Raw genomic sequence first — 17,546 nt, forward strand, 5'->3', positions numbered from 1 at the left:
TTGCTGATTATATATTGTTTATTTTACTTGAGTAAAATTATTTCTTTCTGCACTGAACGAGTACTACTTGGTCATTAGCTTACAGTCTATAATAAGAGATTGTTCCTTTTTTAAAGAGCCTTTCAATTTTCCAACAGCAACTAAAACATTTGGCTTTGCCACAGTGAATTTTGTAGAGAGTGGTATGAGACAGTAAATGATTGGGCAAGAAAGAAAACAAGTTAGTTGAGGATAGAGGTGAAGGAGATTAAGATCATGATGAAATCATGCGTTGAAGTTCATTTGGATATTTTCCTTTTTGTTTTGGCAAATTCATTTGGTCTTTTCATTTGAGGGAACAATGAGATATGTTTATTTTACAAGGAGACTTGCTACAGAAAAAAGTGCTAATAAAAAGAAATACAATCCATATAGTTACATAAAGACATAAAACAACATTTGATGTATTTGCCCTATATCTGCCTCCTTCTTACCAAAACTTGACTTATAACTCAATGCAAAGTCAAATAAAGGAAAGTTAAATGAAACCTGATGCAGTTACTTAAATACTCTATTCTCAGGTTCAAGTTTGATTTCGACCTCCGCCTTGTGGTAGCATGCTGCCATTACTTCCATCTAGTCCAGGAATTATTTCACTCTACATTTAAACAGATTTAAAATTTGCCTGAAAACCTGTTTTTTAAATTATTTGAGTGAGACATTAGATTTAAAACAAAAAAGGAGATTATTCATCGTATGTCATGATGAGGAAGTGCTGGAATTTAGAAGCATTTTACTGTCCTTGAACGTCTAATGAGCGGTGACGTCGTCCGAGTCAGCCAATGGCGTGCGGGAATTTCCGACGAGCGCCAATCAGCATCTGTTCCGATTGTTCCGGTTTGTGGGACGTAGCTCGGACTTCCCAGTCTCCTGACAGCACACTTGACAGCGAGCTAGCCAGCTAGACTGACCTCCGCTCCCAAGATGGCTGGTACCCGAGCCCTTGGTGTTCTCTCCGGATTCACATCGAGGAGATACGCGCTCCTCACAGGTACAAGCTGCCTAAAGAGATAAAGATGACCCGCGGATAGGGGGGGCAATGAAAGTCCTTGATTAGCTACGTGCCGCAGTTGGTAATTAGCTTGTTGGACGTAGCTGTTAGCTTCGGAGAATGTTACACAGCAACGCGTGGTAGTGCTTTGTAAAACAGTGTCCTTTTGGTTTTTCAACACATATACATGTCGGTGAACGTTTAAACTACAGCGCGAGTGTGGAACTTTGTTTTTTAAGTGAGGAAACTTGAGTGCAAACGTGCTACATGTGCTAGCTAGCTAACCCAGCTGGTTGCTACGGCGTCCCGTGAGTTCAGTCAGGGCAGAGGAGGCTCGAAATAAAAGTTTTACATCAGACTGTTAACTTCTGCTCCTGAGTGTGTGAGTGTCCCGGTGGTTTAAACCGTGATGTGACGGTGCGAGCAGGGTGTTGGAGACGTGTGTCATTCATTAGCCTCTGTGATGGCAACTCTCTGTCTGAGCTGTGGGCGGAGAATGTAGGTGAAGGGTCGTGTTCCACTGGGTTGCATAGCAGGGATCAGACCGTTCGAGGTCATGGATAGGATATGTGAGCGTCTCATATACTCGTGCGTGCGTGAGGACTTTCTTTCTGTCTGGGTGCAGGTGTCAGGGCCTCGTGTTTAATATGTTTGGAAAGGCTGGATCCGTTTGGAAATGTGCTTCAGGTTGTGTGTCTTATAAACGAGGCCTGGACCTTATCAAGATCAAAATGTTTATATGAATAGATTTCAATAATTATAATAGTTTGTTTGTGTAACACTTTTTAAAATGCACATATGGAAGTAAATCTGTCACGTGAGATTTTGAAATTTAAAAGCCCCCTGAATTTTTTAACATTGAAAAAATAAAAGGGGAAAATGAGTAATTGAAAATTTAAAGAGTTTTACACACATTTACAAAGTGCTTCACATGACAGATAAACACACAAAATATGCATTAGCAATATATCGATATATATTGGACTTATTATATTGGAAAATTATATTGCAATAATTTCTGGATTGTTTTAGTGCCCACCCCTTGGAAATTCCAGTATCCTGTAGCTCACACTTAAAACAACAATAACAGTCTTTACATTAAAAACAGGCCATTATAAAGGCTATTTAAAATCTTGCTAAAATTATATATGTATAATAATGTTTTGTTTACTCTTGTTTTTCTTTATCCACAGGCAATAACTTCCGCACCTTCTCTGTAGCTCCTGCCATGCTTGGTAATTCCCCAAATTAATACATATTTTTTAAATTAATATTTAAAAAGTGGTCACCCTGTTGAGTGACACAATTCTTTCTCACTCCACATTATCTCTCCTCTATTTTTAGCCCGTACTCACGTGAACTATGAAGTCAAGGACGACGTCGCTGTTGTACGGATCAACGACCCGAGCTCCAAGGTGTGAGCTCATTAAATGTAAAGGTGAGAGTTTTTACTGCTGGGATCAAAAGTCAACCTAATGGTCACCTCTCTGTCTAGGTTAACACCCTGTCAGTCCAAATGCAAAAGGAGATGGCCGAAGTAATGGATGAAGTGTGGGCCAACGATGCTGTTCAGAGTGCGGTCCTCATCTCCTCAAAGCCAGGATGCTTCATCGCAGGAGCAGACATTAAGTAAGAAAAAGCTCCTGATATCAACTCAATTCATTTTCCTGAAACAAAATAATAGTCTTTTGCACCTTTAACATTGAGATCTTCAGTTATCTGAATGAAATGTTGAAGAGGTTTTTCATGTTGATTCCTTTTCACACACTCTACTTCTGTTACAGTATGATCCAGGCCTGCAACGATGCAGAAGAGGTCACCAAGCTTTCTCAGGCCGGGCAGAAGATGTTCGAGCGGGTTGAAAAATCTACAAAGCCCATTGTTGCTGCCATCAATGGCTCTTGCTTAGGCGGTGGCTTAGAGGTGAACAAGAACTTTTTCAGCAGCCAGATACATCTTACTAAACTGGAAATATTTGACAAGGACGATTGATCATAATGTCTTATCTAATGGGCTCATTTTTTCCATTTCAGTTTGCCATTGCCTGCCACTACAGAATTGCAACAAAGAGCAAGAAAACAGTTCTCGGTACTCCTGAGGTCATGCTGGGTCTTCTACCCGGAGCTGGTGGTACGCAGAGACTCCCCAAAATGGTTAGTGCAGAAATTCTATTCATATGTTCTCTCAATTTGAAGTATATACGTGCACTGCTGTTTTCCTTCCTGTTTGTCGTTTAACTTCTACATAGACATGACATGTCGACCACAGATGGTCAGCCTCAGTTGAATCATTTGAATTGCAATGTAGAGTTAGATAATAAAGAACTGGGAACAAAAGACATTTGTTTCTAGCGCAACTTTTAACCAGCACTTGCAAAAATATATTGACGTGTGTGTTCCTCCTGGAGACTGCTATATTCCCCAAATTTGAATCGCAGTGTCTCAGTGTTATGAAGTATAAAAACTGCACACAAGGATTTAGATTATCTGCGGCTGCAGCAGATTTGTTGGATCCAGAGAGGGGTCCGTGTGCCAGGCTCCTCTTTGTTAGTATTTTCTGTCCTGACAGTGGAGCTGATCTGAGAGCACAGCTTGCACTGGAATTGACCTTCCAGAGGTGCCATGTAGGCAGACAGTCTTGCAGAGTGGATCTGAAGAGGGGGGGAAAAACAAGGGAAAGAGTTTGACACAGTGAGCAAACCCGCTGGGTGGATGAAACAGTAGCAAAACAGAGGTGGAAAGACAGCTAATGACCTAAATGCATATATTCATGTGGCCCAGGGGCTTGTAGCATCACACGCTCTGCTATTTTTTGAGCTTCCTCTGCCTTTTTTACACAAGAATCTATGGGAAGTGACTTTAGAGCGTTGTATAAGAGCCGGCTGCCAGCCAAACTGCCAGTTCAAAACTCTAACACCATTGTGGCACTTTTGTGAAGTGGTTAATAAATATATAAAAAGACATGAAGATCAAATGATTCTAAAAAAGCTCTGATAAATCAGAAATAGGTTTTACTGTGAGGACTAAAACCGGCTGTGGCTGAGGGGTAGAGTGGTTTGTCTTCCAACCAGAAGGTCAGCGGCTTGAATCCTAGCCCATGCCGAAGTGTCCTTGGGCAAGATGCTGAACCCAAATGGCCCCTCATAGATGTTGAATGCACTAATTGGAAGTCGCTTTGGATAAAAGCTAAATGACATGTGTGATGTAATGTAACACACAAGATGCTTACTTCTACTTTGACAATAATTCCCTACATGTTTACAATAAGTAAGGCAAACTCCAGTCAGTCAGTGACTTCTATTTCCCACTGGCTGGCTTCTTCATATCCTTATGGAAACTCCTGTGACCGCAATGTAGAAATTCTTACCGTGTGCACATGCAGTGGTGATTCTCAGATCGGACAAATCCTGTTAGATCACCGCTTTTTTTTTTTCTTACATGCCTGCACACAGGTTGCAGGATGATGCAGAGCATGGTATGTGAACACATCCTATTTAGTGGTAAATTGTCTGAGCATGAAGCCTGAAAAGGCTCAGCCATAATGCAGTATAATCTGGCTAATGCTCATAATTGGTTTAGGATGTTTACACGACCCTGCAAACAGATTATTTCCTTCTTTGTCCACTCTGTCTACTTCTCAACAGTCATGAGTACAACTGACTTCAGTATAACTTGTGTTCCTAACTAAAAATAAAATTCACATTAGTGCATCTATACACAGCACAAAACCGTCAGTTTAAGTTTTCTTGTCTTGTCTTTCTTTTTATTGTCTTTAGGTCGGTCTACCCAATGCCTTTGACATGATGCTAACAGGAAGAAATATCCGAGCAGATAAAGCCAAGAAGATGGGGCTCGTCGACCAACTTGTAGACCCTCTAGGTAAAAATAATAAATAATATAATAAAAAACACTGAGCTGTATTCAAATATGTACTTTTAAAGTATAAGCACCTGTAGACATTATAATATTGGACTGTGCATGAGTAGAAATTAATATGATTAATGTTATAATCTCTGCTTGTATTCTAGGACCTGGGCTAAAGAGTCCAGAAGAAAGAACGATAGACTACCTGGAGGAAGTTGCCATCGAATGTGCCAGAGGAATCGTCAACAAGAAAATCTCTCTTCGCAAAGAGAAGGGCACGATGCAGAGTCAGTTGTGCTGCATTTCACTTTCTTTTGTGACTTGAATGTATTTATTTCTGTAGGTGGAAGAATAACTTTATTTAAGAGTTGATGTTCTTTTGCCACAGAAGTTCAAGACTACATCATGGGCTTTGGGTTTGTGCGGAATCAAATTTACAAAACTGTCCACGGAAAAGTTATGAAGCAGAGCAAGGGACTGTATCCAGCACCCCTTAAAATCATTGATGTAAGTAAAAGCTCCTCCTAAGCAACAATTTTTATAACACCTATATTTGAAAATCAGGATGGCAGAAATTAGCCTGATTTAAAAGGCTAAATGATTGCAAGTGCAATTATTTTATTGTAGTGAGGGAGATGATGTGAGTGTCAGTTTGATAATTCACTTGTCAGATGAAAATCATTTGTTTAGAAAATACTGTAGTGGACTCTCTTCTGTCATTGGAAATTTGTTTTAGTTTTAACATGACTTGCAATGTAACTGTCGTTTGTTGCTGCTTCTCCCGTCAGTCTGTGAAAACTGGAGTTGAACAAGGTCCGGTTGCTGGATATTTAGCGGAGTCTCAGGTAAGGTTTGTTCAATACCACTTTCAAATTTAGTATTTACAGTAGCTCATTGTGTAAGTGAATAACACAAATTTCCATGGTTGTCACAGAATTTCGGGCAGTTGGCAAGAACTTCGGAATCAGAAGCGTTGATTGGTCTCTACCACGGTCAAGTTGCGTGCAAGAAGAACCGCTTTGGAACTCCTCAAAGAGAAGTGAAGTAAGTGTGTATCACAGAGCTCGTGTGTGTGATGTTGGACAATCAGCACATGTTTCAGACCAGTTCGTGGTATTCAAGTTGATTAAACAGGTATCTTGTTCTCCTTTTCTTTGTTGGTAACCATTAGGACTCTTGCCATCATGGGAGCAGGTCTGATGGGAGCAGGTATCGCTCAGGTGACGGTGGACAAAGGCGTGCACACAATCCTGAAGGACACCACAGTGGCTGGACTGGCCAGAGGAGAGCAGCAGGTTTACAAAGGGTCGGTTTTCACACAGCAATTATCACATCACACATTTTTAGATATGTATTTGAACAATTTGTCGTTATCAAACCCTTATGACAAAGACCTGTAATTGAGGCTTGATATTTTACAGTTTAATTAAAAAACAATATTATAAATGAAAAGAAAACTATAAATACAACCACTTGAAAATAATATAGATTTAATATACCTTTTTATCAACCAACTAATGAATTGGTCAGGCTCTGGTTGTCATGTATTGTTGATTTGCGCAGCTGTTTCATAGCATTAACTATGATATGAATGTTTTATATTTCACCTACATGAACCAAAATGGCAGGTCACTTGAAAACCCCCATAATGATTTGAATTCCATTCCTTTCAAGGCTCAATGACAAGACCAAGAAAAGGAACATCACGTCGTTTCAGAGAGACTCCATATTGTCCGGCCTGACCGGCAAGCTGGACTACAGTGGCTTTGAAAATGCAGACATGGTTATTGAAGCTGTGTTTGAAGACATTAAGATCAAACACGCAGTCCTGAAGGAGGTGGAGGCTGTAAGTGTCACTGAGAAGATGCTGACTCTGCTTTTCTTACAATTAACACCTAATCGTTAAATGTGTGCGACTTTGATCTAACAAACATTTGCCTGCAGGTCACCCCCCCTCACTGCATATTTGCCAGCAATACGTCCGCTCTGCCCATCAAGGATATCGCTGCAGCCAGCAAGAGGCCAGATAAGGTTTGAACTTGGGAGCCGTGTAATTAAAAAATCCGTACTTTCATATATAATTTTTTTTTAAAAAGCAATGATGCTGAATGTTGTTTTATCTCTAGGTGATTGGAATGCACTACTTCTCTCCAGTCGACAAGATGCAGCTCCTTGAGATCATTAGCACTGATCAGACGTCGAAGGACACCATCGCCTCGGCTGTGGCAGTCGGCCTGAAGCAGGGCAAAGTCATCATCGTTGTTGGGGTGAGTTGAAAACATTACCTCCTTGGCAAATGCAACAATGAAGTTGGAAGTGGCTGGAGATGAAAGTTCAGCATTAATTTCCACAATGCTTCACATGTGAGTTGCTGCAGTAATATATCACACTAATGTCTTTGCAGGATGGACCTGGATTCTATACCACAAGGTGTTTGGCTCCAATGCTGGCGGAAGCTGTACGAGTACTTCAGGTAAACCACAATCTGTAGCTGTGATACTGTAGTTTTAATGTGTTAAGATGAAAAACTTATACAAATCCTACTCATTACAAATGAAAGCTCCTATACACACGGTATTCATGTATCCATTATGCACTCACAGGAAGGGGTTGACCCCAAGAAGTTGGATGGACTCACCACGAGCTTTGGGTTCCCTGTGGGTGCAGCCACGCTGGCCGATGAAGTCGGTATCGACGTAGCCGCCCATGTGGCTGAGGATCTGGGCAAAGCCTTTGGCTCTCGCTTTGGAGGTGGAAATGTGGAGGTTCTGAAGACCATGGTGGAGATGGGATTTAATGGTATGGCTGGTCACAGTGAAGGACTGTGGTCTACCTTTAGTTGGATGACGAACTTCCCTGTTAATTAATGTGAGCGTGTAATGTATGAATGTTTAATCCTCGCTTGTTATTTCCGCTCAAGGCCGCAAGTCGGGGAAGGGCTGCTACGTCTACACGCCAGGACTCAAAGCCAAAGAGGTCAACCCAGATATTGGAGAGATCCTTGAGAAATACAAGTTAACACCAAACCCTGCTGTGTAAGTTGAAGTAGCAGAAGTAACAACAGTTTTAAGTCAGACATTTACCTTATAAAACTATAATTGAACACACTGTTAACTTAATATATTGTTCCAGTTGTTACTAATAAAGATTTAATTTTAAAAGGATACAAAACCTGTTAAGCTTTTAAACTATTACATTGTCCATTTGTCACTTGTTTAATCATTGAAATACTTGTTTCTTACAGTTCATCGGACTCTGATGTGCAGTACAGGCTTGTTTCTCGATTCGTCAATGAGGCCGTGCTGTGTTTGCAAGAGGGCATTTTGAACGGCCCTCTGGAAGGAGACATCGGGGCTGTGTTTGGACTGGGATTCCCTCCTTGTCTCGGAGGTCAGACTTCAACTTAAATCATGATTCTGAGCAACTTCAGTGTCTGTATGCTCAATATATGTCAATGGGAAGAGCATCACCCACAGTAATGAGTCTCCTAGAATCATATATTCTATCTGATATCTAATAAAATCTCTTCCTGCTTCCAGGACCTTTCCGTTTCGTGGACACATTCGGCGCCGACAAGCTGGTGGAGAAGATGAGAAAGTACGAGGCCGTGTACGGAAACCATTTCACTCCATGCCAACTTTTACTGGATCATGCAAACGATTCCAGCAGGAGGTTTCACAAGTGACCGACTCACCACATGTGCCAGTAGCGCTTAATAACAATAATAATGCCTACATTTGATCCCATTGAGTGGAGGCCAGCATTCGGAAAGTTCCCACAGTGGCCAGTTTATTAGGTACAGGTAGCTAAGACTGATGTCATGAAGGTTATAAAATGTAGAAGGGTTCTCATCTGGGATCATTTTGTTGCTGTGTTGCAGTAAAATAGATGTGTTTTTGTTATTTAGCTGATATAAGTCTATAAAAGGAGTTATAAAAAGCCTCCAAAATGATCATACAGTTTAATAAACACCTTCTATAATAACTATGTTTGCAGGACTATTAGTTTTATCAACATGTACCTAATAAACTGGCCACTGTGTTCAATATCAGCAGAAATTGATGGTTTTGTATTCTTTAACATTATTGATTTACTTAATGGTGTCTAGATCGAGGAGGAGCCTAATTATTCACACACTGCGTATGTAAAGACACAATGGAGGCAAAAGAAATTAAAAAAAATATTCTCCTATTGGAAAATACATTAGTAATGAATGTGTACCAGTTTCAGCAAGTGTCTTTTTCTCTGTGTACATTAAAATATATTTCTGGCCTTTTTGAATGGTGATGTAAAAAAAATAAATCTTTTGTTAATGAACCATATTTTTGTTTATATTCATTTTTTTTTTTTTTAAGGTGCGTTCAGGTGCTTTTTGTTTTTTCACAGGGTTATTTATCAGTGTCACGGAATCAGACCATATGTTTGGGGAGAGCTCAAATCCAATTCGTCGCGCAGGTCACATGTCTGATTCCCATTGTCCGCAGAGCAGGGTGTGTACCAGCCGGGGGAGGCGGTGTGGGCTGGGTCGGCGGCGGCAGCGGCAGAAACAGCATCTTTTCCTTTTTTCACTTGAAACATCCTGTGACTTCGCATCCTTCAGTGGGAGATGCTCAGGGCGGAGGATGCAGCTCAGAGTGCGGGGTGCGCGTGGCGGCGCGGGGCTGCGGTGGACCTCACTTGGGACAGAGGCTTGTTTTTATTCTAACGCGGCGAGGACAGGTGCGTTTGTTTTCGTTATCTAAAAAAAAAAAAAAAAAAAAGATAAATACAAAAAATGTCTAAGATCAAACAGTGCGAGTCGGTGCGCGTGGTGGTGCGCTGCCGGCCCTTCGGCTCCAGAGAGGCGGGGTGCGACAACATCCTGGAGGTGGATGACAAACTGGGACAGATCACCATCAAGAACCCGAGGGCGCCACCTGATGAGCCCAGGAAAGTGTTCACGTTCGATTCCGTGCACGGGTGGGACTCCACGCAAGGCGACATCTATGACGATGCAGTGAGGCCCCTGGTGGAGTCCGTGGTGCTGGGCTTCAATGGGACTATATTTGCCTACGGACAAACGGGGACAGGTAAGACGCACACCATGCAGGGGGTTCCATGGGACCCGGAGGGGAGAGGGGTGATACCCACCTCATTCCAGCACATCTTCACGCACATCTCCAGGACCCAGAACCAGAAGTACCTGGTGAGGTCATCGTACCTGGAGATCTACCAGGAGGAGATCAGGGACCTGCTGTTCAAAGACAACAACAGGAAGCTGGAGCTCAAGGAAAACCCAGACTTTGGCGTCTACGTGAAAGACCTGTCCTCGGTGGTGACTAAGAACGCCACGGAGATCGAACATGTCATGAACCTAGGCAACCAGTCCAGGTCCGTGGGCTTCACCAACATGAACGAACGCAGCTCCAGGTCCCATGCCATCTTTCTCATCACCGTGGAGTGCAGCGAAGTGGGGCCCGACGGCGAGGACCACATCCGAGTTGGGAAGCTGAACATGGTTGACCTGGCTGGCAGCGAGCGCCAGAGCAAGACGGGCGCCAAAGGCAAGCGGCTGAAGGAGGCGGCCAAAATCAACCTGTCTCTGTCGGCACTGGGGAACGTCATCACAGCTCTGGTGGACGGGAAGAGCACCCACATCCCCTACAGGGACTCCAAACTGACCCGCCTGCTCCAGGACTCGCTGGGGGGCAATGCCAAAACTGTCATGATAGCAACCGTGGGGCCTTCGCACAAGAACTTCGAAGAGTCCCTGGCCACGCTTAGGTACGCCAGCAGGGCCAAGAACATCAAGAACAAACCTCGGATCAACGAGGACCCCAAAGACGCCCTGCTGAGGGAGTTTCAGGAGGAGATCGCACGCTTGAAGGCGCAGCTGGAGAAGCAAGGGATGCTCGCAAAGGAGAGGAGGAGGATTCGAAGAAATAGCAGAAGGCTGAGCAAAAGCATGGGAGGCGTGGAGGAGGAGATGCTTAGTGAGAGGGAGGCAGAGGTTTTGAGGGCCCTTCAGGGTGAACCAGACGGGAGACTTTACTTGAAACAGGGCGACGACTGCCCCAGGAGACTGATCTACCAGGGAGGCAGCGAGAGGTTGAGGCCCCTGAGTGAACACAGGAAGAGTGTGGAGGACATGCAGTGGGATCAGGATGCTCTGGAGAAGATCATAGAGAAATACAAGGTACTGGTAAAGATTGCATGTCTCATTATCAAACAGCACCAATGGATATTGTAGGAACAATGAAAAGCTGCATAAATAATTGATCACGTGTCTTTGTTCACAGACTATGGAGAGCAAACTGTTAGTCGGAGGAAAGACGATAATCGATCACACCAATGAACAACAGAAGATGCTCGAGTTGAAGAGGCAACAAATTGCAGAACAGGTAATTTGTCATTTATAAAAAATCAATAATGACGTTTTTTTCCTTCATTACTCCATATAAAACAATATTGCGTGTTACTTTCCGGGTCATGTTTATACAGATATTAAAGTTTGGATCCCGACCATTTTTAAGGTTTCCCTCTTTGTATTGAATTCCAACTAAGCTGAACTTTTGCCCGTGATTCGCAGATAAGGAGCGAGCGAGAGATCCAGCAGCAGATGATGCTCCAGGACGAGGAGACAGTGGAAATGAAGGAAACCTTCTCCTCGATGCAGCAGGAGGTGGAACTGAAGACAAAGAAGCTGAGGAGGGTAGGATGACTCACTCACAGGAGCAGTTAATCGTATTTGCACGTGAGGAGACGTCATAAGGGAGGTGGCTCATGTGGGTCCAGGTTTCTCTGAACGGAGATGTCAATTTCTGATATTTAGGAATAATTCAATTCCTTGTCTCTGTGTGTCTCCACTAATGACTTCAGATAAGTTAGTTTCAGTAAGAGGTTACTACCGATTTAGTTAATGTGTTAACGTTTCTGCTCTGGACAGATCTATGCCAAACTACAGCTGGTGAAGGGAGAGATTAAAGACGTAATCGATGAACACGTCATGACCAGACAGGAGCTTGAACAGACACAGAGCGAGCTCACCAGGGAACTCAAGTACAAGTAAGTACACCACCTACATCACTGAATACACACAGATACATGTACAAAACTACAGATTGTGTAGTTTTGTACATGAATACTGTATATTCATGGCCACATCGGATCATTACATGTAGGTTTTATTTAATTTAATTGTTTAGTGTCTGCATAGAATGTCACCCTGCTTTTATTATTAGTAGTAGTATTATTATTATAATTATAATTATTTCACACATCATAAATACATGAATGAAATGTACAAGTACATGTAAGGCTTAGTTATGTCTTATATAAGATAACATAAGAGTGTAAGGAAAACTTTACCCAAAAGAAATACAAAAATACAATTCACAACATAAAAGTCACTGATAAATTACATTAGTGATAAAACAATGCAGTGTATATATTAAAATGCAAAACTTCAAGAATCCAATGAGGGCACAGCCAACATGGATGAAAATGTTTTAAGTCTGCTTATATTATATATATATATATATATATATATATATATATATGTTTATATTTATAAAAGAGTTTAAATAATTAAAACCTATGAGTGAGAGATTTTTGCCTCATCAAAACGAGTGAGGAATAAAAACGTGAGAGCTCCATAAAACTTTAAAACTGTAAACTACTCACGTATAAACAGTTTATTTAATTATTTGGCAGTGAGGCAATAAAACAATAAATCAGCTTTGTTCACATTTAATCTCAATTTTAATGTGTATAACCCTGTCGATACTTTTCAATGTATGTTGTTGTGGTATGAATGAAATGTTGAACACATTCCTTTGGTGCATTTTGCAGATATCTCTTGATTGAGAATTTTATACCTCCTGAAGAAAAGAACAAGATCATGAACCGGCTGCACTTTGACGGTGAGGAGGACCAGTGGAGACTCCAGCCGGTGCTTCCACCAGAGAGGTCAGTGAATCTATCAGTCATCTAAAAAGACCATAATGCACTGCACTGTTAAATCAAGGGTGCAAACATTCCTTCATTACAACTACTTTAGTTGTTATAATCGAGGATGAAACACATTTAGATTTAAACTGTCCTTATTATCAGGAGTTAACAATGTCTATATTAAATGAAGTTTTTCTTCAAAATCCAGAAATGTAGGGTTAGGGTAAAGTATAATATATCTTAAATACAAGAAGGTAAAACTCACTGAAGAAAAGTTAGCTTGGCAAAAACATACGTTCACTATAAGACCTTAAATAAATTACAGGCAGATGATATAACAGAGTGTTAGGAGAGCTTTTTTAGTTTTGCTTGCAGATGCCAACATTAAGTTTTATTCGTAAAATGTAAATATTAATGCACATCTTTTCTGCATGATATATTCTGTAAAATATTTGTTTTTACACGTAGGTCTGTGAAAGGCTTGTATCGGGCGATTTAATCCACCAACCGTTTCATGTGATCATAGCATCTTTCAAATAGTTTTTGCAATGCACACATTTTTGTATTGTGGTAAAATGTTACCACTAGTAGGCGACAAAGTCAAACCTTCTCCAAGATTCTATATAGATTCTAATTCATGTATTCTGTCTGCATCTTTTTTCTACAAAGGAAACCAGTCACCCTGGCCGCATTGATTTTATATATTATTATTATTATGTTTATTTAAATTAAACTGTTAGAAAGCTGATAAAACAAGAGTGATTTATGTTTTTATCAGTTGAGTGTATGTGGGACTTTTTGTTTTCCAGCAGCTTCCATCTCACCTGCTGAACGAACTCTAAGTGTGTTTAACTGAACCTGGATCCTTCCTCTCCTGTCTTTTTTTTTCCAGCCCACAAAGTCGGGTCAAGAGACGTCCTCTCTCGGCCGTGGGATACAAGAGGCCAATCAGCCAATATGCACAGATGGCTGTTACCACGGCAACTGGGGCCCCGTCGAGATACCAGGTCAGTGCTCAGACATTCAAGAGGACAGCTGGGAAAAGTACAGCATGTGAAATATTGATCCTACGCTTCATATTTTTTAATGTTCAAAGACGCCCTCTTTGCTGGATGATGTGACGATGCTTGTAGCCATGGTGACCATTCACAGCCTAACTTGTTGCAGTGAATAATCAGTGTAGAGCAGGTTCTGTAATATATCAAATAAAATGAAGAACTGAAATAATAGCAAATTAATAGCATTGCACTGAAAGGGAGGGATGACATTACCTATCTGTGCCAACACCTCATACACAATAACTATATAATAATACAATTCAACATGATGTGCATTTTAATAACAAGAATGTTCTCATGCTTTGTTCCATGTTACATGGCTCTGAGTTCATAAATGAAAATTGAGCCGACATAGAGACTGTTAAATATATATATATATATATATATATATTTTTAATTAAACTTGGCGTTTGCTGAAGATGCTTCATAATAGACCCAAGAGATTTAGTTGATTAACTCAATAACCACAAGAACTGGAACCAATGGAAGAGTTTAAATTGATTGCTTGAGTTTTTAATCGGTTGAGTCTATACTGAATTCACATTTACAGCAATTTATTGTGCTTTTATTGAAAGTGTTCATCATCTGTTGGTTGGGTAACGCTACTGAAGCCCAGAAAAAGACTGTTAGACAAACATTAACAACAACCAGTAAACTGTGGGATTGAATTTATTACAGAGACACTTTTATGGTGAGGATCTTTGTTGGTGATAAGAAGCATCCTCTCGCATCCTCATTTAAACTGTTCCCATCTCGTCTATGTTATTGTTCCCCTCTATTAACAAAAACTAATCAAAAATGTCCATTAATACTTCAATCCACAAGCTGTTCAGTTTTAAAACATGCACAAAAATGAGGATGTGCAGGTTGTCTGGATCAAATGTTTACCTCTGTCAGTCCAGAACTGCTTAAAGGTGCAATGTAAGTGTTGGTTATGTCTGTTAATGTTTTTTGTTTTGCTGCTGTGTGATTGTTTCCCTCCTGGGACAGATAAATAATTGATCTATCAAATAGAAGCAATCAAAGGTTTACATAGCGGTTTGGAGCACAGCAGGAAACAACTCTGTAACTCCACTGTTGTCTCCTCTTACAGGCTGAGAACATCATGCTGCTGGAGTTAGACATGTCTCCACCGACCATGTTCGCCTTGAACCTTAACGGCGCTCACCTGGAGAGGGCCTTCTCTCCGAGGCTGCTGGGGGATCTCGTGCTGGATGTTCCGGTTAGAGAGAGGAGTGCTGCATCCTCGAGGGTCAGGAAGTCCCAATCCTGGTGAGAGAATGGCTGAGAAAGGCAGATGTTTTAACATGTGTGCAGATGCTGAGAGTTCTGATATTAAGGAAGATTCATATATGATTAGACTGAACATAGCCAGAGCAAAGTTACGTGAAGAATTGTTAAGAGTTGCATCAGATTTTGCAGTCATGCTGCAAACTGCACATTCCTCCCAAACATGTTGGATTTTTAACTATGTCAATCTGTGTTTTTATGGTCTCCAGGTATCAAGCACCACAAGCAGCATCTGTCACATCATCGTCCTCCTCCAGCGCTCTGACGTCAGCCTCTCAGAGCTTCTCTCCCTCTCACAGACGGAGACCTTCCTCTGCTGCCTTTCTCTCACTGGACGGTCCGGTTCAGACAAGCCCCTGATATGTGTCCATAGATCTGTACTGCAGGACTGACCTGAGCTCAGGGTGGCACCAGCCTTGATTTTCTTTCTTTACTTTTGAGTGAGAATGATTTTAGTCAGCACGTATTCAACATAACCGGAGAGAGACGCGTCATCCCTTAAATCCAAAAGAATGTCTGACACATGAATGCAGGGGATGAATCTGTGGAGCTTTTTCAGCTGATACTGTTCGCTGGCTTTTCCCCTCTGCTAGGCAGGTTATGTTTTCACCCCTGTCTGTGTGGTTGTTTGTATATATGCAAGATTACGCAAAAAACAACTTGACAGATTTCCACAAAACTTGGTGGAAGGATGGGGTATGTGTCAGGGAAGAACCCATTCAATTGTGGTTCAGATCTGGATCAGGGGGCAGATCTAGGATTTAGTTTTTCACTTTCTTTAACTTTGCGAGATAGGGCATTTTTATTTTTTACATTTTCACCATTTTCCTAAAGATGAATTCATGGATCTTGATGGAAAAAAAAACAGGCACATTTAGGGAACTTATATCTATGAGTGGTTGAAATTTAGCGCAACTTGACTGAATTTAAAAGGACTGTTAGGCTTTTGGGGGGGCATGGTTCGAATCCAGGTTTGGCTGAGGTCTTTCTGGAGTTTGCATGTTCTCCCTGTGGTTGTGTGTGGTTTTCTCCAGGTACGTCTTTCCCCCCCACTTCTTCCCTGGGTGTGAGGTTAATTGAAGACTCTTAATTGACCGTAGATGTGAATGTGTATGATTGTTTGTCTCTTTATGTTGATCCTGAGATACGCTGGCGACCTGAACCCCACCTCTCGCACCAATGGGATTAGCTCCAGCTCAACCTCAAAGAAAAAACTGTATAGATACTAGATGGGTGGATGTTGGGCTTTGGCGGAGGTATATGCGCCATTCTAGTTTCTACTGGTCTACCCGAATAGCACAGCTCAAACTTCCAAGCTTGGGAGATTTTTTCATGACTTGATTTCATGTTTTTTTTTGCATAGACAATGGAGCATGATCGGGGGCTTAACTTTTGAGGGCCACCATTGTTTAATGAAACTATGCTTGATGAATTGTTGTTAAAATGTTCAGTCAACATTAATAGACTCTCACCTTAGATGCTATAGTTTGGATAATTCATGTATTCTGTCTGCACCTTTTTTCTACAAAGAAAACCAATCACCCAGGCCACATTGATTTTATATATTATCATCACTATTTAAATTAAGCTGTTAGAAAGCTGATAAAACAGGAGTGATTTATTTCAGGCCGATCAGTTGAACGTATGTGGGACTTATTTGTTTTCCAGCAGCTTACATCTCACCTGCTGAACAAACCTAAAGTGTATTTAAAGGTTCAGTGTGTGGAATTCAGTGACATCTAGTGGTGGAGTTGCACATTGCAGCTGAAACACCCCTCGCCTCACCCTCCCCTTCCAAACATGAGAGAGAACATGTGGTAAACTTCAGTTGTCATAAAAACTCAAAAGGTCTTTAGTTTGTCTAAAAAACATGGCGGCCTCCGTGGAGACGACCCGCTCCTTATGTGTAAATATAAAGTTTTTAAATATAAAGGGTCCATTCTATGGCAAAGAAAACAATAATTTGTGCGATTTAGATCAAACACACTCCTGAAAACATCACTAGGATTATTTCATATTCCATTTCTGCCAATAGATCCCTTTCACCTAAATCTCACACACTGAATCTTTAACTGAAGCTGGATCCTTCCTCTCTTCCCCTGTGTCTTTATTTCCAGTGGCCCCAGAGATGGAGCGTGATCGGGGGCCCCTAACGTTTCACGTTTAACTAAAATGCTTGATGAACTGTTGCTTGAATCTGTAGCTACTGTAACCGTGAGCCAAAAAAAACAAAACAAAATGTGAAGGAAGCTTGCTGTGGATTTGCTGCCTTATTTTTCCCCCCCCACACAGCTGAGGAACCGTGCAAAGTCCATGTGCTTACTCAAATAAACTGAAATGATCTCCTGCAGTTTTCCTGTCTTCCTGGTCCCGAGC

General features: G+C 41.4%; 2 protein-coding genes across 2 annotated transcripts; both read left to right on the forward strand.

Annotated features, from left to right (window-relative positions):
- Positions 1-892: 892 nt before the first annotated feature.
- Positions 893-9,176, forward strand: hadhab (hydroxyacyl-CoA dehydrogenase trifunctional multienzyme complex subunit alpha b). Its single transcript, XM_034576806.1, has 20 exons — positions 893-1,030; positions 2,224-2,265; positions 2,375-2,445; positions 2,526-2,659; positions 2,815-2,953; positions 3,064-3,183; positions 4,806-4,908; positions 5,058-5,180; positions 5,282-5,400; positions 5,682-5,738; positions 5,828-5,937; positions 6,065-6,199; positions 6,568-6,739; positions 6,838-6,924; positions 7,020-7,160; positions 7,298-7,366; positions 7,497-7,692; positions 7,814-7,928; positions 8,138-8,283; positions 8,433-9,176. Exons 1-20 carry the CDS (start codon positions 964-966, stop codon positions 8,576-8,578), a joined length of 2,292 nt encoding a protein of 763 aa, XP_034432697.1. The 5' UTR covers positions 893-963; the 3' UTR covers positions 8,579-9,176.
- Positions 9,177-9,316: 140 nt separating this feature from the next.
- kif3cb (kinesin family member 3Cb) lies at positions 9,317-17,516 on the forward strand. The gene is made up of 8 exons (XM_034576805.1): positions 9,317-11,068; positions 11,172-11,273; positions 11,462-11,584; positions 11,819-11,937; positions 12,724-12,840; positions 13,715-13,829; positions 14,974-15,152; positions 15,380-17,516. The coding sequence occupies exons 1-8, from the start codon at positions 9,668-9,670 to the stop codon at positions 15,528-15,530; spliced, it is 2,307 nt and encodes a 768-aa protein (XP_034432696.1). The 5' UTR covers positions 9,317-9,667; the 3' UTR covers positions 15,531-17,516.
- Positions 17,517-17,546: the final 30 nt, after the last annotated feature.

This window comes from Hippoglossus hippoglossus, chromosome 22 (assembly GCF_009819705.1).
Source record: "Hippoglossus hippoglossus isolate fHipHip1 chromosome 22, fHipHip1.pri, whole genome shotgun sequence".
In the NCBI taxonomy this organism is placed as follows: domain Eukaryota; kingdom Metazoa; phylum Chordata; class Actinopteri; order Pleuronectiformes; family Pleuronectidae; genus Hippoglossus; species Hippoglossus hippoglossus.

Excerpts from the sequence above, each read along its gene's own strand:
- hadhab (XM_034576806.1), top strand. The coding sequence starts at position 964 with ATGGCTGGTACCCGAGCCCTTGGTGTTCTCTCCGGATTCACATCGAGG. Across the intron at positions 5,938-6,064 it reads ACTCCTCAAAGAGAAGTGAA|GACTCTTGCCATCATGGGAG; the intron begins GTAAGTGTGTAT and ends GGTAACCATTAG. Across the intron at positions 8,284-8,432 it reads ATTCCCTCCTTGTCTCGGAG|GACCTTTCCGTTTCGTGGAC; the intron begins GTCAGACTTCAA and ends TCCTGCTTCCAG.
- kif3cb (XM_034576805.1), top strand. The coding sequence starts at position 9,668 with ATGTCTAAGATCAAACAGTGCGAGTCGGTGCGCGTGGTGGTGCGCTGC. Across the intron at positions 11,274-11,461 it reads GGCAACAAATTGCAGAACAG|ATAAGGAGCGAGCGAGAGAT; the intron begins GTAATTTGTCAT and ends CGTGATTCGCAG. Across the intron at positions 15,153-15,379 it reads GTCAGGAAGTCCCAATCCTG|GTATCAAGCACCACAAGCAG; the intron begins GTGAGAGAATGG and ends TATGGTCTCCAG.